Source organism: Excalfactoria chinensis, chromosome 14, assembly GCF_039878825.1.
Source record: "Excalfactoria chinensis isolate bCotChi1 chromosome 14, bCotChi1.hap2, whole genome shotgun sequence".
NCBI lineage: Eukaryota > Metazoa > Chordata > Aves > Galliformes > Phasianidae > Excalfactoria > Excalfactoria chinensis.
The window spans coordinates 2,954,978-2,980,619 of record NC_092838.1 but is presented as its reverse complement, the minus strand read 5'-3'; the positions used below and the strand labels follow the sequence as shown (position 1 = coordinate 2,980,619).

General features: G+C 46.0%; 1 protein-coding gene across 2 annotated transcripts; it reads left to right on the top strand.

The window, feature by feature from the left end:
- The first annotated feature begins 1,088 nt into the window (after window positions 1-1,088).
- On the top strand, window positions 1,089-9,297 carry SSTR5 (somatostatin receptor 5). Of its 2 annotated transcripts, none has more exons than XM_072349163.1 (2): window positions 1,089-1,350; window positions 7,286-9,297. In XM_072349163.1, the coding sequence occupies exon 2, from the start codon at window positions 7,350-7,352 to the stop codon at window positions 8,460-8,462; it is 1,113 nt and encodes a 370-aa protein (XP_072205264.1). In that variant the 5' UTR covers window positions 1,089-1,350; window positions 7,286-7,349; the 3' UTR covers window positions 8,463-9,297. The 2 variants fall into 2 exon arrangements, with proteins under 2 accessions (XP_072205264.1, XP_072205265.1); XM_072349164.1 differs by lacking the exon at window positions 1,089-1,350 and adding an exon at window positions 1,391-1,707.
- The last annotated feature ends 16,345 nt before the right edge of the window (window positions 9,298-25,642 follow it).

Sequence of the window (25,642 nt, the reverse complement as noted above, 5' to 3'; positions counted from 1 at the left end):
ATTGTCTAAAGGTGGGTAAAGAACTCCATAAGCCTTGAGAGCTTTTGGAAATGCTGTCTCTGCCACAGCACAGATCCTGCTAGGAATACGTCTGGTGAGGTGCAAAGGCAGTTTTCATCAGGGAAAGTTGGTGACTTTCATGTTTTCTCAGCAACTCTTTTTTTTTTTATGTCACAAATGCTAATAAAATGCTAATAAAATATATGAGGGAAATTCATTAAATTAGCCCTATTTTGATTCAAGCTGATATTCACAGTGGGGCTATTGTATCGCATTTTGCTTGGCACATTTTCAAAGAAGGTAATCAAAATCTCCTCTCCTCTTCTGTTTATCATCCCAAGTCTATTTTTATCAGATGATTCTCCCCATTGTCATGGCAAGAGCAGACTGGAGTCTTAGTTCAATTTAGCAATACATGACCATAAATACATCAGCAGATTGAATTAGAAAGTGACATGCCAAAAGCAGCTTTCTCCTCTCTTTTCTGCATTCACACATCTGACTCAATCACAGATCTCTAATTGAAAAGCCTCAGCAGTGGATTAAGATCATATACATTATTATGAAGCGCAACGTCCCGTGCATGCTGATAACAGCAGGAGTGGTTGGCAGGGCTGGGAGCCCAGGGTTTGCAGGTAGCACAGCTGCTGCTTTGACCCCATAACGTGTACATGGGGACAGGCTGAGCTCTGGGTGGCACCGCTATGGGTGTTCATGTGTGTAACAGTGAAGGGAGAGCACAGGGTGGAATACAACTCGATTTCACTTGTTGCATTCAAAGAGCAAAATATCTCAGTGGAGCTCCATTCAAGTCAGTGGGAGTTTGGGAGGGAGTAAAGCAAGCACCAAGTTTAGCCTGACAGCCTGCATAGCGAACCCCGTATCTTTTTGCTAGCTGGCGGAATGAGACTCCAACCCCCCCACACACAAAGGATTGCAGCTCCTGCAGGGTGCTGGCCGCGATCCTGTCGCTCAGTCTGCCCCAAGCTCCGCGCTCAGGGACAGGCGTTTAAAACAAAGGTGACGAGCGCTACGGTCCTGTCTCATTGCCTTGCAAGGAGCAAGCACGGTCAGGTGCTCGGGGGAACAGCTGAGAGAGCCCGGCACTCTGGGAGGGGGCTCGTACCAAATGAGCCTGCGGGAGTCTTTAAAAGCCCTTCTCAGAGCTGGGAGAAAACTAAACCGGGGAAGGAAATGCAGCTCTCCTTCGATGTCCCTTCACTGCCGGCACGGCGTGGGTGCTGCCAGCCCCTCCCAGCTCCCCCCGTAAAGAGCAGAGCCCTCACCCATGCCGTGGGGCTGCAGCCTCTTGGGGGTCGGGGGATGGAGCAACGGGGGATATACAGCAAGGTAAAGGAGCTCGGGAAGGAGGTACGGGTATGCGGGGAGAGCGCGGAGCATCCCGACGGCTCCCCACCTCCAGCCCAACTTTCTGCAGCGGAGGTGGCCTCAGGCTGCCTCCTCTCGGGCTGTACCACCCTCCCCTGCCGCCACTCAGTTCCCTCCCTCCCTCCCTCCAGCCCCGGCTGGGAGCCCCGTCTCTCCTCCCCGGGGGAGCGGCTGCCGTCCCCGCCCGCCGCCGGGGGGGGGAGCGGCGGAGCTCGGGGTGCGCTCCCGGCGCGGGGAGCGGCCCGAGCGGCTGCAACCGGAGCAGCGCGGCAGCTCCGGGGGGAGCGGAGCGGCAGACAGCACTCCCTGCAGCTGCAGGTAATCGGTATCGGGGGAGAAGAGGGGCAGCGAACGCGGTTGGGGGAACCAAAAGGAATGGGAGAGGCAGGGAGGGATGGGGCCAGGACAGGAGGGGGCTTTGCAAAGCGCACCTCGCTTTTTAGGCTTCTCTGGAATGAAGGAAGAACCGGAGCGCTCGGTCTCATTTACAGCTCCTCCGAAGCAAGCAGCCATCCCGAGTCTGCCCTCTGCACGAGGCTTTCGCTGTTGGAGAGCGGAGTGGCCCCATCCCGGTTGGAGGGATGGGGAGATGCGGTGTTTGAAGCAGGACAACCTTTAGAGGCGCTTTGAAGCGGCTGCTTGAAAGGCACCAGCGGTCGGGATGCACAGAGACAGCCCGACACACGACCTGCTTGGAGCTGCTTGAACCCTGCTGTGACCCAAAAAGCTGCATAGCCCTGAGTGTTCTTAGCCCGGCACAATGCTGGATGGGGCATAGAAAGCTGTGGGGAGCTATTGCTGAGTGTGTGATGCTCCTTAATGATAAAACAGAGACTAGCAGGGGGTCGGGAGTGCTCCGGGATGGTCACCGAGAGGCTGACAGTCAAGGTCAGAGCGGAGTCCTGGGAGTCATCATCAGTCAGAGTTGGGAGCAACGCTGTGTCCCAATGCCTTGGTATCTGACAGCAGCTCTCAGCATCTACAGTCACAGGCAGAGCTTGTTCTTACTGTGCCCAGACCTTTGCACTGAAGAGCAGGGAGAGAGCACCCCAGTTCAGGTGTTTTGACCTTGCATACTTGTAAAGATAAACCCGAGGCTTTTAGTGATACTGGGCAGTGAGGATGCATGCAGGTCATACCAGTAATTAGGGTGTGGGAATCAGCATGTTGGTGCCCGTGTTGGAAACTTCAGATTCTGGGGTAATCTGTGGCCAGGGCTTGGTGGCTGGGGCAGAACTGCACTGCTGGCATGGGGTGCATAGAAACAGGGATGTCAAACTCAGGAGGGGGCACAGGGGGGACTGCTGCACCTGCTTGAGACACAGGTGCTCCCAGGGCTCCCCTCCCAGAGGCAGTCCCTGTGCTGACGGTATCTCTGCTCTTTCCAACTCTCTCTCAGCCCGGGAGCAGGTAGAGTCTTAATTGCTCCTTACCTGAACTGCCTTTGATTCTGATATCAGCTTAGTTTCAATAGATTGCAGAGAAGAAAAATATTTTGGTAAAAATCCCTGTTTGCACTGGGATTTGAGCAGCAGTGGGAGTGCAGCCCCAAACACACCTGCCCAAGTGTGAACATGGAGGTGTTCCTCTGGCTCCAGTTGCTTAAATAACTGCTCCAGAAGCCACATCAGCAGCATGTGACTTCACAGCTGTTCCTGTGACAGGACCCCCCTCAGCTAAAAGTGAGTAATCTCCGAGTATAACAGAGCCTGAAATTTGTGTTTTTTTCAGGGAAGAAAAAGTATTTAGCAAAAGCAAAATTGCCTTATGGGCCATTTGCAAACTGAAAATAGGATCAAGTTATCAGGTAGGCTAACCACAGAGTGCTGCAGGAAATGCTGGGCTGAGGAGAGCAGTAAAGTGCTGCTGACTTGAAAATACAGTTCCTAGAGAAACTGATAGAGCTAGAAGTGGCAAGACATTATTCAATTTTGACTTCAGTTTATCTCTGCTTAATGCTTACACAGCTAGTCAAAACAGAAAACCAATTTAGTGTAAGAAAGTTGTTTTGATATCTTCTATAGAGAAAAATCAATCATCCTGGGGTTAGGGGTTTTTTGGGTTTGTTTTTTTCCCAGAGTGAAATAGACACCTAAGAAATATCAAACAAGAGGACTAACAAGGAAAATGTTCCTGTCTGAACTGAACGCAGTGGAATCCAGTGGGGGGAGATAGGGAAACCCAATAGTATTGTGTATGAAATGATGAGATTGAGAAGCTGTTTTAGAGATGCTGGCTTTGTGCAGCTGCAGCTATTGTAGCTGTAAGAATGGCACGGTGCTGTATCCCTTCCCAACCTGCTCCCTGGGTAATGGGATCTGTGTCCACCACTGCCTCCCCCCCATCAGTGCACCTACAACTCACTGTTGGGCTCTGCCTGCTCCACCCCCTGCAAGCGTGGAGCCTTGGACTGCATGGAGCACATCTGAGGAAGTGGATGATGAACATTCATCCCCCAAAGGGCAGAGTACTAAAGAGCAGTAGAGGTTTTTTCCCTCTTTGTTATACCAAGTAGCTCAATTAACATGAGGCAGCCAAGTCTATGGGACTGGGCAAGACACGACTTATCAGATACTTCTTGGATAGATACTTCTTAGACACTTACCCAATTGTGTTTCTTCTAATTACTACCAGGGCCATCTGTTTTAAAAGCAGATCTGTCTGAGTTACTATTCCGTTTATTGCTGTTGGTTATTCTGAATCTGAAAGCAGTCGCCTGCCTTTCTGTTGTTGTAATTATCTTCACAGCAATTATGTTTGATGCCGAATAAGAGAGAGTTATGATTCCAGTGGTAAACAGGCAGCAAGATCAAATCTTGACTCACCAAATTAGATTTCTTTGTGTAATTCCTTCTCGATCCTGGCTGTACTCAGCTCCGACTTAGATGCCACGCACCTCATAGCATTATTTTGCTTTGCTATTGAAACCGCAGCCAGGAGGAATTTCAACCTTGATCTACTTGGACGTCCAGGTTTGTTCTTCATCGTGTTATGATGATACTCCAGTCACTAGTAGGATGCTGGATGCTATTAGATGGAGACCTGCTCTTGTGCCTGGCAAAAGCATATTTGTTTAGAGCAGAGAGGTTTTCACAAAGTCAGATACCTTTTTTTCTCTTCCAGATAGCATGGTCTGTGCCATAGCACCTCTGCTATTTCTTCTCTCTCACTTTTTCTGGATATGGACACAGACAGTCAGACTTGTTCAGCTGAAGTGGATACCTGGCTATTTTCAGGGTACTGCTCTGTAGAAACAGAACTATATCAGTGTTTACTCTGGATCTGCGTTCTTAGCTCTGTTCTCCTCTTAGGTTCGTATATTTTAAGCAAAAAGCACATCATTTATGAAACCTATTTATGAATCTACTTGGTGATTCTGTGAAGTCTTCAGGTAGTGCGTCTTGGAGATCAAACACTAAAGGGAAAAAAATCTGGGTGAGAAGTTGTCCCCTCGAGGTGTTTTTTTATTAATCCATTAATAAAGAATACCCAAACAGGATATCATTCAGCATCTCCTAATTACATTTAGTCATCTTTTGTTGAGGTTCGTGGTCATTAACTGCTGTAGTGGCAATTCAGTTGAGACAAAATTATGCTGTTGAGGGGAAAGCTATCAGGCAGGGGGAAATTCACCTGTGCTGTTGTTGTTGTCGTGCTCTAATGAATCCCAGGATATCAGTGGCTATGATGGATGGCATCAGGGTATAATTGGCTAAGTTAATGTTCACAGTAAATGAAGAGCAGAACCCCCAGACACCAAAGAGATAGGGAGACCATCCCAGATGCTGCTGAAGGAGGCTGGAAGGGCTGATGCATCTGTGGAAGATGTACAAAGGTCCATCTCTCCAGAAGATCCTTTGGGTGATCAGAGCTGCCAGCAGTTGGAAGAGCCTGAGGCTCTTGGCAGCAGGGATGTTGTTCAGTAGGTTGTCTTCAGGGCGAGTAGGAATTTGAGGGCATCCACACAAAGGAACTCCTCTTCCTTGCTGCCTCCCTTAAAACTTGAACGCTAAATGTGGTGGAAGTTGCGGTGTCTACAGCTACAGCATCAAGATCCCAGATACCATGGCAGCTTATTCAGAACCCATAGATTCCCTCCCTGTTTCTCATCTCCATCTCCAAGCCAGCATTTGTTTGCACTTTGGCAGCTCTCAGCTTTACTGTCCCTGCCACCCTGGATTTCTGATTTCTCTGGTACATCTCCTCCCAGCCACAGAGTTGCATGTGAAACACCTACTCCCCATCTGCACGTTTCCAAATCAGAACAGCATATTTATGATCACTACTGGTAGCTGGAGGGACTTTCCTTCTCACCCAATGAGAAAGCACAGTAACCAGCCCATGGAGGTGTTTGATTTCCTCTTAGAGATAAACTTGCAAAAGTCTTATGTGATGCTGAATATTGCTTTTCCTTGAAAGCATGGGCGCAATGTGGGCTGGGTGTTTCTGGCTTAATCTTTGAGATAGATTCAGGCCCCTGGATTATTATGGACACCCAACCATCAGGCAAATGGGAGCAGAAGTTACTGGGCACATCCTCTTTGAGCACCATAACCTCTGTGTGCTGCCCAAACCTGGGAGAGAACTTGGGCTGCGTTTTGCATTTTATACCACTGTCGCATCTTTTATGCTTCTCCTTTATTGCAAGAACCTTTGACCCTTTTACAGCAGAAAGGTTTATAAACCTCTACTTAGACCGTGCTCAGACAAAGAATTAATAAATATCCTTGTGAATCAAGCATGCCAGAGAAACAAAACTTGAGAAAATTTCAAGCCTTTTCAGGCTGTCTGACAGAAAGCATCTGCCTTCATCAAACCAGCTCAGCTCTCCTTGCTTCAGAGGCTGCCCACCAGATTTTGGATTTTATGTAGAAGAAAGGAGTTTCTGAGGTTAAAAAAGCACGTTTTTGGGTGAGAGGTGATTCAGGAACACTAACGAAAGCAAAATCTTGAGAGATGGGAAAGAAATAGTTTTTCTTTTCCTTCGGAGAGCATTTGTGTGTGTGCATGGCCTGACCTGGTGGAAAAGAGTTCCCAGATGTGGTGCCTTCTATTTGGGCATTCACTGATACTTATTTATATATATATATTTATAGGGTTTTGTCAGTTGTTATGCAGGGTTTTGTCTCCCCACCTACACAGCTGCCGTGTGCTCTGGAGGCTTTCAATTGGCTCTGACAGGCAGCAAGTGGCATTTGAATGTATCAACTGAGACTGTTTCTATGTAAACAGGGAGACCTGTGAAATATTGCAGCGGTGCTTCAGATGCAAAAAAAGCCAGGAACTATCTTTGGCTCTGGGTTGTGAAACCCCGGGAGCTGTGCAGGACTGAGATGGGGGGCTGTTGGCTCCTGAACCTCTCCAGGCACCTCAGCTAAAGCAATAGGAGGAGCACACCAAGGACTTTAAAGCTTTTGATGCTAGAGCTGGGGTGGTGCTTTCAAATCGCCTTATGAACTCACTGCATGGACTAAAATTACTTTCTAAGTCGTTTTTTGTATCAGACTGTAGACAGAAAACTAAGAGGGGAGGGATGGTTTTGGGTTTGTATGTTTTTGTCCCAGTTTACTGAAGGAAAGCTGCTATGTCTGATTGTAAATTGTGATGGCCATCACGCTCTCTCCTCTCTCTTGAATTTCCCAGTGGGATGCTTGCTGTGATACTGCATGCAGCTCCTTAGAATTAAACAGAAACCATCAACAGTGTGTGATCGCTTGGGCTCTCATTATGAGATTCCTTTGTCCAGGCTTTGCTCTTATCCTATGCGCTGAATGTATAATTCAAACAGAATTCTGACGACAGTTAGGAAACTAAATGATGAATCTTTGAATTCACTTTTTCTTTCTCTTCCCTCCTTTCTTTTTCCTTTTTTTTTTTTTCCCCTTCATGTTTTTAGGAACAAGATGTCCATGAAGTTTAATCTCTCTTAGCCTCAAAAGAAGAACTGGGGAGTAACAGTTATGGATCCTTTATACTTTTCCAACACATTTAACATGGACTCAAGTTCCAGTGATTTGAACTCCTCGCTGCTGACAAATACAACAGAGAATGGGACACTCTCAGAGCAGCTTCCATTCAAATATATCCACAAAGTCCTGATTCCCATCTTTTACATCCTGGTATGTGCAGTTGGACTTAGTGGCAACACATTGGTCATTTATGTGGTTTTGCGTTATGCCAAGATGAAGACTGTCACCAACATTTACATCTTGAATTTGGCTATTGCTGATGTACTCTTCATGTTGGGCCTGCCCTTCCTGGCCACACAGAATGCCATCTCCTACTGGCCTTTTGGCTCCTTTCTGTGCAGGCTGGTTATGACTGTAGATGGTATTAACCAATTCACAAGTATTTTCTGTTTGACTGTGATGAGCATGGACCGCTACCTGGCAGTAGTTCATCCCATTAAATCAACCAAGTGGAGACGTCCCAGGGTGGCCAAACTCATCAGTATGACTGTCTGGACGTTCTCATTCCTGGTGGTGCTTCCAGTCTTCATCTTTTCGGATGTGCAGGAAGACTTTCACACCTGCAACATGAACTGGCCAGAGCCTGTCAACATCTGGTCGGCAGCGTTCATCATCTATACATCAGTCCTTGGGTTCTTCGGTCCTTTATTGGTGATCTGTCTGTGCTACTTGCTGATTGTGATTAAAGTCAAATCTTCAGGGATTCGTGTTGGGTCTACAAGGCGCAGGAGATCGGAGAGGAAAGTGACCAGGATGGTGGTGATCATTGTGGTTGTCTTTGTGTTCTGCTGGCTCCCATTTTACATGATGAACATTGTCAATTTGATATTTATACTGCCAGAAGACCCTGTGCTGGTGGGGGTGTATTTCTTCGTGGTGGTCCTATCCTATGCGAACAGCTGTGCCAACCCTATTCTTTATGGATTTCTTTCCGACAACTTCAAGCAGAGTTTTCAGAAAGTCCTTTGCCTCCAAAAGGGCAATGGCGTAGAGGATGGTGACCCCATTGAACACAGGCAAGAGAACAGCAGTCGCTTGCAGGAATCAATGTTAACCCAGAGGAATATTGAATACAATGGACACATGCAGACTAGCAAGGTGTGAGGGCATGGTGTGAGACTGCCAAGCACTTGTAGACCTGGAAAACTTGAGACTTAAGGGAAGGATGAAACCACAACTAAAATCTGGAGGCCCATTGGCTTCAATGAATGTACAGAGTCTTCTTTTCACTCCCTTCCCTTTCACAGCTAAAAGTGCTCTGGGTTATACTGAGCTGTGTGAAGTTCTTGTGGTGTTTTAACTAAGGCAGTCAGATGTATGTTACTGCTTCCTGTACTCTAGAGAACCAATCTACTGGTACCCACTGCCAGCTTTGTCCTCCTCCAGTAATCCAAAACAACACAAAATGTGTTCTAACCACTTTGGTAAGCTGAGCTCATGGCTGGGGTCAGCTGGAAACAGAAAACATCTCAAATAATTCCTGTGAAAATACCTTTGAAAGCCTTCATAGGGGTCTCTTCAAAGAAATGGCACTATTTCTCAACAGAAGTTCCACACAGAAAAGGTCACAGCACTGATCATGAAATTATGTAAAATCCATTGTTTTAGAGTGCTGTGTAGTCCATTTGCATTGTTTTACTGTTATTAATCCATATAAATCTCAAAAGTATTTGGGAGTCTTTCAAATAGTAAGAAAGAATAATAATTATATATTTAAAAAAAAAGAGTAGGAGAAAAATGTTGAAAGGATTCAACATGTTTGTAATACTTTCACATTCTAAACCAAACTGCATATAAAATGTAATGTAACCACTTTATCATTATGTAAGTCAAAATGATTGTGAAGTGCTGGCAAGCTGTTGTGTATATTTATTGGTTCTGAATGTAAGTATGGACGTGAATTTCAGCTGTATTTTCAGAAATTAAAACAAGTTCAACCCCTTTTCGACTTTCTATTTTGTAGCTTCCTCAAACACCTGACAATACAAACAAAGAGGTACAGCCAAGACTTACCTCATCATGGACACAGTAGAGTTTAGTTGGGTTCAGTATGGGAACCTCTGTCTTGCTCAGACACCAAAGTCACTGTGTCTTATGGTGCTTGAGAGCTCAACAGATAAACAGAGATCAAGTGACTGATGTGAGACCATACAGCAGGATGGGGAACAAGGAGCAGTGTGCAGATCTGACTCCTGTCTCATGGCTGACCTGAAACACTTGCGCAGTTAAGTGAGGGATCTTCTACAGCCAAAGGATGAAAGCAAATTACAGGTTTGTTTTAATGTAGGCAGAAGCTATTTAATCTCTCCAGAAATTGCTTTCTACCACTGCTGTCACCCACGCAGGTCAAACAGTTCTGCAAGGAAATTCATTTGTATGTAATAGAATGCAAGGCAGTGAGAGGAAAGGAGAGGGCATCCCAGCTATTTCTTCCAACCTTTGGTGGCCTTTAACATCTCTAGGGGACGTGGCTGGGCCCCAGCAGCAGCAGGAAATATCAGCCTGATAGTGTACAAATAAAGCAGGTTATTCATAAAAACTCCATGAAACTGACATGGAAACTGACATGAGCATGAAACTGACAAGGAAACAGCCCTCAGAGGTGACAGATGAGTGAGAATGGAGAGAGAACCCTCGTGTTGAGATTACTGCAGAATCTGGGGCAAGGACTGAGCACACCAGGCACATGCTTGTAGGATTCGCTGATTCCTAAGTTCTCACTCCTACTTAGTGCTGTTGGCTGCATATGCAGCATTTCCTTCATGCTGTCACTCTCAGCCACGCTTGTGTTCCCTAAGCATGAGAACTTGCTGGATGCTATGAGAGACAGCTGTGGGGTAAATGCAGAGCCTGCTGTGCCTCAGCAAAGGAGCATTTGAGCTTCTTGCAGCAGCGGGCTGTAGCCCAACTTCCGTGTACCTGCACTATACCACGAACTCTAATTCAAAACTACAGCACAACCAGGCATACATTGATTAATTAAGTCAAGCAAAATCTATTATTTCTGGAATTATCAGGCTGTTCAAGGTATAAATCAACTGTCTTATCAGTTCTTGAGACACATGGAGTAATTAGCGCAGGCCTTCATGTCATCTTTGCCAACTCCATCTGCCTCCAGTTGATTAGCCAGAAGTTCTTCTCCAGTGACAGAATTAGAAAACCCATTTTAGTTCACAGATCAGTTTGCATGCAGCGGTAATAACTGATGCTTTCACGTGCTTGCGTGCACAACATCAGTAGCTCACTCTGTAGAAGCACAGTTTGCAGGGTACATCCATGCCATCCCTTGTCCATCACAAGCCTCTGGAGCAGCTGAGCTCTTGAGCATGGGGAAAAGGAACAGGGTGAAGAAAGGAGTGCTCATCATAGCAGTAAAGGCGAGCAAGGCTGGTGGCTCTCATCAGCCGTAGGCTGTATTAATATTTGCTATGGAAGAAGCAAGACACCATTGTGATGTAGGGGAGTGGTCAGAGAAAGCAGCAGGGAATCCATTCAGATTACATGTGAAGCTGCTGGAAAGGAGCTCTGCAGAGAAGAACCTGGATGTCTTTATTAATCAGCAGTTCATCAACAGTTGACCAGCAGTTGGCCATGAGTCAGCAGTGGTGGCCAAGAAGGCCAATGTAGATGAGGGTCCAGAGGATGAGGCCAGGCTGTGTTTGGTGTCACCTGGTGTGAGGACAAGGGGCACTGGGCACAAATTGGAGCAAGTTCCACATGAACGTGAGGAAAGACTGTGAGAGTGACAGAGCCCTGAGACAAACCACACAGAGAGGAGAGGGGGTTTCCCTCCCTGGAGATATTCAAAACCCTTTTAGATGCTTTCCTATGCAATCTGCTCTGGAGCATCTGCTTCAGGGTGTTTGGACTCAGTGATCCCCAGAGGTTCCTTCCAACATCTACTGACTGTATGACATGATTCTCAAATGCATTTCCTCCAAGGATCGGACACCTCTTTTGAACATCTTTCAAACCGAGGGTTTATGTGAGTGCTACTTTAAAAATAAAAACCTATTACTGGGATGAATCATGCACCTAGAGATTAAGCATTATAACAACAAGTGGATGGTAGAAGAAACTTGAAAACCAAAGAAAATAAAAAACTCCTCAGCAGATTAGGTAAGAGCACGGAAGAACTGAAGAATACTCACAAGACCAACACTTGAGCAAAAATTGGCAGTGTAGAAATATCAAAGATTTCTGGGTAGCTTCTTACTCACCCCTCAGGGAAAAGCTAACATTCATTTCAAACCTCTTTGATCACGGGAGAGAGCTAAAGAGGTGCGATAAATGAAGATGTAGAGTTTTATTGCTCCATCACATTAATACTGTGCCGTATCAGGTGATAGAAGTGTAACAATAATCTGGTGCATTAGGGATGCTCTGTTTTTCTTTCCATGATGATTTTATAACATGCTGGAAAGAAAAGTCAACAGCGATTCATGCCAAGATGCTTTATAAACATTAATATAGTGCTAACAAAAGTATCATCTTTTACCACAGAGGAAGAGTTTTAGTGCAAACTATAAGCACTTTGTGTACCCAGCAAAATTTCCCTGTTCTTTTCACTGATTCCAAGTCAGTTCAGCATGTATTGCGTGGAGTCACTGTGCAGTGACTACAATATTGACAGTGTTTTTCAGGGTTATGCTAAAGAGTCTGTCCTCATAGGTGTAGAGCCACTCTGGACAAAATAAGTAATTTATACACTGAGCAAAACAAACCCCAAAATTGCTCACATCTTTTCTGGGTCCATCAGCACGTTCAGACTGACCCAGAGCTCACTCACTTCCAGGCTGAGCCAAAGTGAAGCAAATCAGCCTTGATTTCAGTACGATGGCAGATTTGCAGGGCACGATGAAGAGCTGGACCTTGCTAATCACCTCGGAGTCTTCAGTGACCCATTTATGTTCTGAACACAAGTGATGAACAGAAAGTCATTAAGGACGCTGGGAAGCATGATGTCTCTGCTCATGAAGCCAGTGATCCTCTTGTCATTGGTTTCAAAGGAAACACACCTTGGTGAAGCACTGAAGATTAACTCCATGCAAGGATGGCATCAGAATGTGGAAAAACTCGGAGGTGTCTGAATTTCTTTCTAGTTCTTCTCTCGACTCAGAGTGGGGCAGTAAGGCTGGGATTCTATTAATCTACCATAAAAAAAGTGAAGAATGCATTTTGTAAATGCGTGCAGCATTTACTCGTGAGATTGAAAGAGCCTTTCCATTAGGGTAATGATCGATTTGTTTTCCAATTTAAAAAGAATCAAAACTAATTTTATTTACTAAGCAGAGAAACGGTCACGGTCCCGCAAATGAATAAATGTGCACTTCAGCAGAAATACTTGTTTTGCAAACAACATTAATTTAATGCAATATATTCCCACAGAAACATCAGAAGCAATGAGGAGGGGATGACTCTGTCTTGTTATGCACTCTGTGAAGAAAGGGTGGGCTTGAGCTTTTGCGGTAGCTTATGGCTCCAGACATTTTGGTTCAGCTCCTGCTTTTAAACTTACAGCCTTTTCCAATGTCATCTCCAATGTTTTCCACCTGAAAAGTAACCCAACACTTCTTCTGATAGGTTGGAAAAGCCCTCTCAGATCACCAAGTCCAGCTCCAACTCATCCCACCATGCCTGCTGACCGTGCCCCTCAGTCCCACTCTCCCACTGTCCTGCACAGTTGGAATATTTCTAAGTCCCACCACAAGGGGCTTTTACATCAAGAAGTGTGCATCTGTTTTTTGGAAGCTTACATCTATTTTATCAAAGTCACGCAGGAATAGTATTTTTTTTATATTTTTATTTTTGAAAATGAAAAGTTTTGCTGCATTGATTTTATGTCTCTTTGACATAGCTCTCTTTCCTCTTATCCAAGCAAGGCTATTCTGGTAAAAGCTGTGCTCAATGGGCAATCAGGTGGCTCTCACCAACAATGTATCTCCAAAAAATGAGCAGCTGGCTGTGGGCACCAAAATCATTCTTATCATTACCTTCTTCAAGAGGGACCACTTTGGAAGGAAATTGGGTTTCTGTATGGCACTCTTGGGGTGAGGAAGGTTGAGTAATCACCCACCTGCTGCATTAACACAGCATTCATTGGGTTTGTGGCTGACAACAAGCCATGCCAAGCAACACCCCCTGGGACCAGGACAAGTACTCAGTGTCACAGATAGCAGATGTGGGCGATGCTTGATGGCTACAGTAACGATTAAACAATCTGGCACGAGCCAGATAACTTTTGTCAGCATTTAGAGGTGATGTATTTGTGTGTGGTGTGGGCTAGAAATAATATGCTCATTTCTGGGGAAAATGCAGGTGATTTGTACACTGTGACATAAGAGACATCTGGATGAGGCCTTGGGAAATCTCATCTCTAAAGCACTTGAAGGAACATTCCAGTGCACAGCACGAAACAGGAACTTTGACATCCTGAATGCTGAAATTGGAGCAAAACCATGTTGGTGTTCCTGCGGCCAGCCAGGCTCACTGTGATATACCTTATCTGCCTGCTGCCATGTCTGATCCCCACCCTGCCCTGTCTGCAGTTTCCCCCCATCTCCATGCTGTGGGTGCTGCTGTGCTGCCCGTGGTGGGGTGACGTGCTCTGCACACCTGCAAGCTCTGCCTATGTGTCTTAAGTAACACTTACATGGAAAATGAATCATTTTTCCCCCTTCCTGCAAGCCACCACTATAGGTAGGTCCTCGGTCTGATTTTATAAGAGGGTTTGCATCCAGCATCCATGCAATTCTTACTATTTGGAGATTTGCTACTATCCAAACTGTTGGAGTAAGACAACTCTGACCAGCATGATCACAGTGTCCAGGGCCTTCTGTGGGTGAGTTATATACACAGTGTCTGCCAGGTTGTGCTGATGACTAAAGTCAAAGCACAACCAGCAGAAGTATTCCGCTAGTGCTTTATAATCAGCTGTGTCTTATCTAAACAGTATTGACTGATTTTATTCTCTGCTTGTTGCTAATGACTGGCAAACAAATGACTGCGCTGCATAAGTACAGAAAGGATTACAAAGCGGAGAAATAAGTTGTCTCTTGCTAAAATAACATAAAACAGGCAGGGAACTGTTTTTGCCAAATTCTCTTTATACACATTCAAAATGAGGCATGATTCTAATTCACAGTAGAGCAAATCTCTGGCTAAACAGACTGAGCAGAGACAGAGTAGGGTTTTAGGCAGACTGTGTCTTCTGCCCTTTGAACAGTGAAGAACAACTGTGGTCACCCAGCAGTCCTTGGGGTGTCACTGGCTGTCTGTGACCAGACTGAACATAGTCAACTCTTCTGGTCTACAGAGAATGAGGAGCAGAGCTCTGGTTGGCCCCAGCCAAGGGCACTTCAGTGAGATGGATCCACCAGCTGCAAACTGGCCCCAAATGTGGCACTGAGTTGAGTCAGCAAAATAGAAATTGGCAGATGATCATGACTCTTCAGATGTCACAAAGCTGCAGATTTCAAACAGCTGATGCTGTAAAGCTGAAGCAATCTATCTACCACCAGAGGCATCACCGGTACCTGGTTCTATGCCTTCAGGCATCTGTGGTGAGTGCTGAAGGCACTGGGCATAACCAGTGACAGTCCTCTTTCCTTTAGCAGAGCAGTGACAGCAAACAAATGCTACCTGCAACTAGGCCAACCCTTGAAGGAATTAAATCATTAAGGACGTAATTATGAGTTGGTTTAAAGGGCAAAAGACGAATGGTAACTCAGTGAAGGACAAAGAAGATTGCCAAGTAAAGGGATGCTGTAGCAGAAATGCTAAATCACAGCTTGAAACAGTTATTGAGCACCTGGTAGGAAGGCAGGGCCAACCCAGGGGAGCTCAGGTGTGTGCAATGCATCGGAGTAACCAGAAGGGATTCAGCCAGGATCCACCCTTTCCCAGACCTTACTTAAGGGTTGGCAGTGGAGGTGTGAATATCTTTCTGGAGATCCTTGCATATCTAAGGCCTTCTAAAGGTAAGCAGCTTTTTTTTCCCCTCTTTATTTCTGTTATATTTGTAAATGCTTGCTGCAGCCTAGGGCTTTGCTACTCTTGTGTCATTGCTGTGCTTCCCATCATGTTCCCTGTCAAAGAGCGGGGTCGTATGGAATGACAGGTGAATGGAATAGGATTTTTTGGGATGAAAAGAAGGTATTTGCAGATATTCTCAGTTGCTGAAACCAAGCAGGATGCATATTCAGATCCAACTCAGTGCTGGAATAGAACATGGATTTATACATTTTCTTCTTTCCCCATGAACTATTTTCCAGTCAGATAACAAATAAAGAGGACTTTGACCCAATCTAACTATTATTCACATTGGATGACGAGGTTTAGGACACCTCCTATAAGCTCAGGCATGGGAGGTGTCTCTAAAAATTCAAGCCTGGGGCAGCCAGGTAAGCAATCAGCCAGGCTGTAGCATTATCTGCCAAAGCAAGCTTCCAAACTGACAGAAATGGTTTATTAATTCTTCTTCTCTCCAACAGTGACAGAACAAAACAGAACATATTTCTCCTTGTCCACTGTCAATGTTTCAAGCTGAACCCCAGCAATGAAATGTCCCTGTTCAGCCCAAAAAGCATTTATGTGTGACCGTTGTTGTGTTCAGCCTTTCAGTTCATTGAGAGTGAAATTTATGCTCTGAAGGATGATGAGAAGGGGCATGTTATTAATCATGAAATCCATCATCTGTCTGAAAACCTGATGGAAGTGGTCCCACTGAGATACTAACTGTGTTTGCCAACTCCTGAGATTGCTCCTGGGATCCAACCTGATTCACTTCTGAGTGGCAACATATGTGCACGTGAAGGATCTGCCTGCACTAAGCACAGCTGCCACATGCAGCAGAAGGAGAAGGCCATCCATGGGGAGCTTGGTCCCACAGCATCCATTCCAGCTTATCTCCCACCCCTGGCTGCCAGCAGGATGATCTGGCTCTCTGCTGCTGTAGGAGCACAAATGAGCCTCCCTGAACTGTTTTAGTCCGAATCAGACCAGTTAGCAAAGCTTTCATATTGAAACACCCATTTGGGCTCAGATAGACTGGATGGTGGCTTTTGCATAGTTTTTTTTCTTGTGTGTTACTCACGCTGTTCAGCAATTGATAAATCAGTCCTATCACAGCTCTTGCGTGATGCAGTAATGGTGATAGATAGTCACTCTCTTCCCTGGCCCCTTTTTGTTTGCTTTTTTGGAGCAAGTTTCTGAATGTTTTCTTGTTTTCTCTCTGTTTTGATCATGCCCTGAGGTTTGGCTGAATGATCAAAGTAGTCAGAGCATGGTGAATTGAGCTCTGTCCTCAGGTTACATCCATGCAAATCGAGAGCAGCAGGAAGACTGTCTTGGACTTTCAAGAAGGGACTGAAAGGAGAATTGGCCTTAAGGTCATTAAAGGGGAGTCAGTTGCAGGGATTTTAGAATAACATTGACTTTTTTTGTGACAGGGAGTGAAGTTGGTATGGTACTAACGTGGGTGCCACATCCATCCAGAACATGTAGGGTCAATAAGGATGTGGCCATCCTATTAGACCTCAGCCCACAGAGGTAACTTGATGGAACACGGATGGAAGTGTTATGGGAAAAGCTGCAGACTGGTCTGGCATTATATCACCATGGTCTAAAGCCTAAATTTGCTGTCACACTAATCTATCCATGTAAATCCAGTCTAGCAGGCCCATGGCAGCTATTCAACCTTTTTGGTGTATATTGATGTAACTATTGATTTATTTATTTATTTTCACTGATATTGGAGATAAGCCAGCTATTACTAAGTATGCATATTGCTCTAGTATGCAGGCACCCAGAACAGTACTACTTCTTGCTTAGAGTTGCACATACTTCACCTGTGTGCCCTAAACAGCAGTGGTGGAAGAAGCAGGGCATCCCAGGAGGGCAGAGTGGTGCTGGTATGCTTATGTGCTGACCAAACATGAAAAAAGCACTTGGTCTTCATCTGAAAAAGATGTAAATGAGAGACAGGGAAAGGCAGCAGGACAGGCAGTTCTGAGGGCTCCTGCAGCTTGTCTGCATTTCAGGTTTTTCATCTGCTTCTTTCTCTGTCCCCACTGAGCTTGTGTTTAACATCAGCAGCTTTCTGTCATCACCGTTCTGTATGTGCATAGTTTATGATGAGACATGTCTTTAGCTTCCAGGTAACAAAACAAAAATGACAAAAGCCCTCTGCCTTACAGCTCAGCAGCAAGAAGACTGTTTTCAATGGAGGTTTTGGTGCTTTAACAGCTCCCACCTCCTCAACAGGACAGTTGTGGACTTCAGGATCTGACTCATGGGGTGCAATTCAGCTGTCGTTTTGGGTTGTGTTCCTCTTACTCCATCTTTGGTACATGCCTGCCTTTGCCCATTATCCACTCCTTCTGCAGTGCTTCCAGTACTCCAGACCTAATTTCTTCCTCTCTCTTGTGCTGTTTTGTGATTACATATTTTTCTGTTCGATAGGTAGAAGTTCTCCTGTTGGTTTCTTCTTTTTCTCTAGTTGCTGCTGCTACCATTGTTTGCTCTGCTATTGATATCCTACACTTCATCTGCGCTGCTCTTGCTCAGGCTCCCTTGTCCCTACATTGTTTCTCTGATCTTTGTCAGGAGTGGGTATTTGCAATGACTGTGCACCAGATCTGGGGCAGGGAAGGCAATCCTCCTGAGCTGGTGCTGCAGCTGTGAGCACTTGGCTGATGGAGGCAGTTCTGGGTGTCTCTAGAAACTTCCAGATGTGAGCTGAAAACTCCCGACTTTGGGGATGGTTTTGGGTGTATGTACCCAGCAGTGAAGCTATAGACAGCTCAGGAGGCACAGGAGCTGCACTCAGCTGGATTACACCACAGGCTCAAGGTCATCTAGAAGAGATCCAGGTGCTGGTTTTGGGCAACCGAGTCCCACTGGGCAGCTGAAGGCAAAATACGGTGGCAGTGAAGATTTTCCTCTTCTGTTTAACACTGACAAAGACTAAATACAGAATTTCACCATCCAGAGGAGTCAAAGTTCTGCAAAGGATTTTCTGTATCCTCTTCTGGGGAAGGGCAACATGGTAGAATGTTAAACTGAAGAAATAAATGCCTGTAGAAATCTAAATGCTGGCCAGATGATGCCTGGGCACACTGCTCAGAGGGAGTGCTGGGGCTGATCTGCTGGCACCAGCATGTAAAGTGGATTTTACCACCCACTTACCCTGTCTTGATTTGTGAAATCAGCCAGGAACATCTTATGCTTTGGAAGGGAAAAAGGTCTTTAATAAATGAAGATGCATGGGAAAGAATGAGGACCTGGCTTTGCATTAGGAGAGCAAATGTTGTTTTTTTTTTTTCTCCTTCCTCTGTAAAATTGGATCATATGTGGAACTGGCCAAGAAAACTTGTGTCAGAAGGAAAGAGAACCGGTGGCAGAGCAGGGAGTGCTGAAGTTGTGGTTGTGCTTATGTGCCAGGGTTCTTTATTTGGCCATCCTTTCTATGGCAATCACAGCCTAATACAAGCAGGGAAGCACCAGAAATCAGTCAGCCAACAAGCAACTTGCTGCTCACCTGAAGTGCTCGGCTTTGTTCCAAACCTGCTGCTGTCAGAGTTTGGAGCACACAAAGCTGTGGTGGGATTTAGAGGCATGGTTCCTTTCAGCACAGCATTGCTCAGGTCAAGTCTGCACCAGATACCACCCAAAATTGCAAGGAGGAAACCTGTTCCTGCATTATCCTAATGCTGGAAACTGTCTGCTTGCCTTTGATTCACTTTCAGCCCTGTTTCCTCTGGTCCCAAGTCAACATTAATCTTAATTATGTCTCAGCTAACAAGCCTCTAAGAGTTTATTAAACAGGCTTTTGTGTTCTCTAATTGAAAATCTCAGTGCAAAGAGTTTCCACGCTGCTTCCGACTCTCATGCTGTTTGACAAATGGCAATGGCAGGCAGAGAGGTGAGGGATGGGATACCTATGGCAGCACTGCTTTTTGGCTGTTGCATCCTGGCAGGAGAGGATGGGAAGAGCCAGGAAGTCTGCCTGCAGCTCAGCAATCCTCCTGGGAGGGTGGTGGTAACTAAAATGCCTGTTGTCAAATTGCCTGATGTGTATACAGAGCATCATGTGGCCACTAAATGTCTCTAAGAAGAGAAGGCAAGACTGCCAGGCACCATGTGTGGGTTGGAGTGCTCATCACATCCCTACCTGAGAGGAAGTGTTGATCTGCCTGAGAGCAGGGAGGCCCTATGGATGGGTCTGGATAGGATGAATGAGCTGAGACCAATGGGGTGAGCTTCAGCAAAGACAAGAGCCAGGTCACAGCAACCTTAGGGTGGAGATGGGTGGACAGTTGGATTTGATGATCTTATAAATCTTTTCCAACCTAAATGAGTTTGGAGCCTTCCTGTGGCTCTTATTCTTATCTTCAAATCTGTCTCACCTCAGCTTTTTCCTATTGCAACTCTTCTCTAGCAGGGATCAGTGGGTCTGACCCTGCCACTCAGGCAGGATTGCCACAGCAGCAACTGCAGCCATGGGGTCACATCATGTTCTACAAGAACAAGTTGGTGTGACTTGGGGTCCTGGTTTTGAATAGGAGCTAGACCAGCCCCTCTTCTGTTCCTGCTACCTCTGAACCAGAATTGGGACCATGGTTGCTGGAAAATAGATGTTCTGGCGAGAAGCCTGCCTGCCAACATTTTTGTTGATAATGTAGCAATGCATCATATTTAATGAGCAAATTTAGGAAAGCTTTCAATGCATCAATTTTCAGATAAGACAGCCAAATGACCTTTCCAACAAACAACTGTCTGGGGAATTTTGTTGTGTAACAAATGCCTGTCTCCAGCTGGGGTCTGAGAAGGAAGAATAATATTCAACTGCAGCTGAGAGCACACATAGGGTCTGCTTCCCACCCCAGTGAGAATCTAGCCCTAATTCAGCCTTGTTGGTGTCCGAAGGCATTGCTTCTTCAGCATGGCCCAGTCAGTGCAGCTTGGTGTAAGCCTGGCTGCTCTTTCTCAAGCCCAGGCTTTACTTTCCAGGAGCTGCTCTTCTCCTTGCATTTCTCCACAGCTCTTCTTCATTTTCATCTTCCTCAGTGCTGTGCAGCTGCAGCCCCATGAGATCCTCTTCTAATCCCAAAACTTTTCCCAGGACTGAGCTGTGTTTTCTAAAAGCTCTACTTACTCTTTCTCCAAGTCCCACCTACATACCATTCTCATGGACACATGGGCTTCCCCTGCATCCTGGCAATGGGCTTCTGAGCAGCCAGGCAAGCTGAGAGCACCTCTGAATGCATTTCATCAAAACATGTCGTGCTTTGACAAAGACTGACAAATTCAGATGAAAATCTGTCCTCCCAGCCAGCTGTTCTCAGAAAGCAAGAGACAGAAGTGATGCTCCCAACATGCAGGGCTTTTTTGACATGCTGCAAATCTAGTCGCTAAGCCTGAGGGACTGACTGACATTTTTAATACCTCGACAGACAATTCATCAAATTAAAACTATTCAGCTTTAAATACGCCTTTCTTGGCCAGCTCTTCATTCTATTAAAGCACAACAAATGTTAGCTTTCCTTCTGCTCTGCTTGAAACATATATTCAGGTGCCTGTGAAGGTGAAGGAATCCTTGTCCTGTGTTTCTGTTTGACCTTTACAATGTGGCGAACTGTATTTTCTTGTTGCCACCCTGGTTTAAGTCCCCAGTTATGAATATTCATTGGCTGTCATACAGGTCACTCTATAAGCAGGTTTTCAACAGCTGGGTATAAAAAGGCTTTTGCTGGACCATGCATACATAAGGAAAGCACGCAATAGACAGGGTGAAGGAGCATCTTTTTTAAACATCACTTTTTCTTCCAATAAAAGCAGCTATGAGTGAGGGGAAAAGTCATGGATTGTATGTACAAGTGGCATTTGCAGAACAAATACCAGAACAAGCAGGAGCTGGGTGCTCAAGGTAGCAAGCGTGTCACTGAGGCTCATGCTGTTACAGTGGCCCAAAATGTGGGGTTGGCCAACAACCAGTGAGCAACAAGTGGCCTCTGCATCAGCTTGGTATTGGCACAGCCTTGACACATGCAGCATCATCTCTAGCTTCTCCTAGAAGCTTCTCCTTGGTGCAATGAGAAGGGAAGTAGAAGTTGCTCATTTCAGACCATTGTGCCTTGCTCCCAGGACTGCTTACCCAGCTCTCCTCACTCATTTACCTGAATGGTCTCAGCTGATCACCTCAGCGTGAACTTTGTTTTCACACCGTATTTATCTCTGGACTATTTTTTGGGTGTTTTGTTTTTTTAACAACCATCTCAATCCAGCCTTGTTGCTATGAGATAGGTGATGTTCTGGGGTTTCTGTGTTCTCTCTCTCTCTTTCCTACATAATCTCGTAACACTTAATCCTCTGTATCTCTTCATCTTTCCCTGAAAAGTCATTAAAGGTGAAACCTTTCCCTACTTGCTCTCTTACTACCTACATCTTGAGCTTTTAAGCCAGGTTTCTGACCTCGAGCGATGAGATATCCTAAACATCAGAAGTGCCCTACTCCTTTAGCCCACTCTCCATTTGCCAGAGTGAACCTACTATGCTGCTGTAGTGCTTTAGTTATCTATCCAGAACAGCTAATGGAAAAGTAACAGACCGTAAAATAAATGGGTGCACAGAGGACATACAGTCCTGTCCTGAGGAGATGTGAGGTTATGTGATGTGAGGCCAGCAGGTAAGTTTGCATCTGAATTTACCTTCACAGCCCTGGTGCTGGAGCTGTATGCACAGCACAGTCCCAGATCTAAAGCACAGCCATGGTCTGGGAATTACCACAAGGTACAAGAATTTCTCTTTAACTTTAGTGAGGCTCTTCCTGCTGCCAAGTGATTGCAGGTGCAGAAAGTGAGTCTGGGTTTTATATTCCTAATGCAAGAGAACAGCATTTAGATGGGAGTTACTGCTGGTCCAGCGTGCTTGCTGCAGGCTTTCGTGTCCTGAAATGGCAGTGGGAGATACTGGGTTTTCCCTCCCAATTCTCCATAGAATTATTAAGGCTGGAAGATCCCTCTCAGATCCCTGAGTTCATTTCCAGCCCATTCTACTCTGCCTGCTGACCATGTCTCTCAGTGCCACCTCTCCACAATTCTGGAACATCCCCAGGGCCGGTGATTCCCCCCACCTCCCTGGGCAGCAGTGCCACTGTCTGCTCTTTCTGAGAAGAAATTTCTCCTAATATCTAACCTGGGACAAAGGGGGCAAATCTCACCAAGTCTCTGTTTGGATTATCCGAAGAAAACACATTTTCCTTCCTGAGGACTCCAATGAATTGTGCCCCACCTGGCTTTTCCCAGAATTACATCCTCCTGCTTCTTTAAATTTGAAATAAAATGGCATGTTGTCTCCCTGTGTTGGGAGTTAACTGTGTGCCTGGAGAGCACAGACAGCACTGGGAGATGAAGGGATCTTGGAAACTCCGTGTAGAAGGTTTGAGGCTTTAGGAACCCGAGGCCATCCTCAGAGCACACCTTTCAGGCTGTGCTGGCCGTGTTGCCCAGCCTATGAACGAACTGCCCCCAGAAAATAAGCAGGATCAACAGAAACAGACTCACTAACATCTATAACACGACACACTGCGTGGGCTCTCTGCCGGTCCCGGATTGACGCAGATGAGTCATGGCCATTGCTGACACCTCGGGGCTGCAGCAGCTCTGCTCAATGGGAGAGGGTTTGCATGTCACACGCCAACTGCTCCTCTGCAAAACTGAGGCTTGAACAAACAGAACAAAAGCAGCAAGCACAGCAGAGCCCTGCCGTGTCACCAGAATTGCTGCTTCTGATGGGATGTGATGACAGCCGCTCCCATGGGCAGAAGGAACTCATTGTGTGGCTCTCAGAATTAATGTGAGCGTTCTGCTTTGCTGTTTGCACCACTGCGAAGCCTCACACCACAGGCTGCGCTTGCTTTCCACAGCCACATGTGTGAATCCAATCCCATATGCCAGGTGACAGACAGAGGTCCAGTGGGCCGCCCATCTCAGCCTCGAATGCATTCTGTTTGCTGGTATGCATGTGTCTGATAGCTCCAGACAGCAATCAGTGTCATTTACATAGAATGAATTCATGTCACCAAACTGTATTTGTTTTTTTTCCAAATACAGTGAGGGAGTTTGCAATGCATTGCATTTCAGACCTGGAGTGGCTGTGCTAGATACGTGTGGCTGAGCTGCGCTATACAAGCAACGTTTGGAGGGCAGTTCTGTGCTATCCAATGGACTCATTTATCAGTACATGTATTGGGTAGCACCTGCCCTCCCCTGCCTTCCCCTTTCTTCTCCCATCTGGGATCCTTGACCAGGCTCTGCAAAGTCAGAGGACAACATGAGAGACATCAGGTAAACCAGCACTAATCTAATCTCAGATCATTCCAGGCAGTTCATCTAAGTGAAATCCTCTGCCATGCAAAAGGCCAGAACAAGGGCTGTGAACAACTTCAGTCTCACAAAGGAGGACCTGGTGCTGGTTGCTGCCCTGGGGGTGGATTTCCTCCTTTGTGAATCACTCGAGAAATTTCCCCATCGGATATTAAAACACCTCCGTATCATTCAGTGAGCAGGAGCCACCATTGTCAGAGATGCACTTAGCAAAGAGCATTTGCAATTTCCAGAAAGCACAAAAAGAGAGCGTGGAAAATGGAAGGTATGAAAAGCCCATCCACCAAGTTGTTTCTCTTCCCCTTTACAAACCACCTCCTTCCACAACGCTTAAGAGCAGCAACCTGAAAGCTGAGCCCGATCTTAATCATCTGATTAAAAAGCTGAAAGACTTCAAAGCGCTGCACATTCAGCACATCACAATGGAAAAAACACAGGATTCTCAAGACTTTTGACCACGCAGCGCTCGGACTTTAGGACTGAGAAGATCATGAGAAGTCATAAAAGGGAACCATGATGCATAGCTGAGATGTCTGAATTCAGTCTGGCAGAGACAGAGCAGAGCACGCCTTGATGCTGCAGCACTCAATCAGAGTCAAGGCAGCTTTGCAAGGATCTGCTTTGTGCCCACTGGAACTGAGCTGGAAGGAGGGGTGCAGGTTGTGAATGTTCACACTGTGGATGATCAGATTTGAGCTTTGGGGTGTATTGATGTCTGGGGTATATTCACCATCAAATCAGTGTAGCCTCTTTTGGGTCAAAGGCACCGTTTTGGGTGGAATAACATCTCCAGTTCAGCTGCTCCGCAGGTCTCACTGCTAACAGTCCCACAGTGCGAGCTCTGCTACTGCTGAGTACTCGTTGGCAGAGGCATTAAGGTGAGGAGTACAAGAGGCTGCACACATGGACTCCCACCGGTACTTTTCCAGTCAAATCAAATTTCACAGGGTAATGAAAACACAGGTTTGTGGCACTTGACAACTTGTCAAGTGTCATTTGCAGTGAGTAATGATCACAGTGAGTTCAAGAAACCTGAAAGTAACTCTTCCTGGAGCTCAAGGCTCATAAAGCTCCGCTTTGCTCTGCAGTTGTGACGTCCTATCACACCTGTGGTTCTCTAAGCGCCTACTTTGAGTAGTTCCTTGCATTAGGACTTGCTATGCACAAGGCACTTTGCACACAAAGTGGCATTATATTTAATTCAGTTACGAATGGCAGCACAAAAACACTCAGCCACGAGCTGAAGCTGTAGCTCAGGAGATGGGGATAAGGTAACACAGACACTTCCCTGGGATCTGAACACATCCCATGCAGAGAGAGAGATCAGCCTCAATAACGGTGGGATCGCATGCAACTCATCCATCACTTGGAAACCATACTTTATCCAGTGTCAGTGGGTACTGTGAGACTGAAAGCATTTGGGGGATTTTATATGGAGTGCTAGGGCTCTTTTTGCATGTTGAAAACCTAAGACATGACTTGCAAGCAGTCTGCCTTCTGACCAATATTGCCCAATAACAAAAAGCTTCCAGTACTTCTCTTTAGGTTGGTTTAGCAGTGAGAGGCCCTGAGATGAGTCAGTGCAGCCACCCAGAGACTCACCACTGCTTTTGCAGCTACACAAGAGAGCAACAGCCCAAAGCACTGAGATAACAGCTTCTGCCTCAAGCAAACAGGTCCCAGCAAACACCCAGGGCTTTGCAGATGTTGGGGGCAAGCCATCTGGATCTTATCTGTCCCCCTGTCCTGAGATGCTCCAACCTGAAATCAGTGTGTGCTGAGAACCCAAAGCTCTTTGCATGAACAGAAGGCACTGGGGGCTGTGTGATGCTGAATGCTCTGCCTGGAGCTTCGGTCAGAAGGGGCTTCTTGGCTTGCAGAGCTCACAACACCCACTGC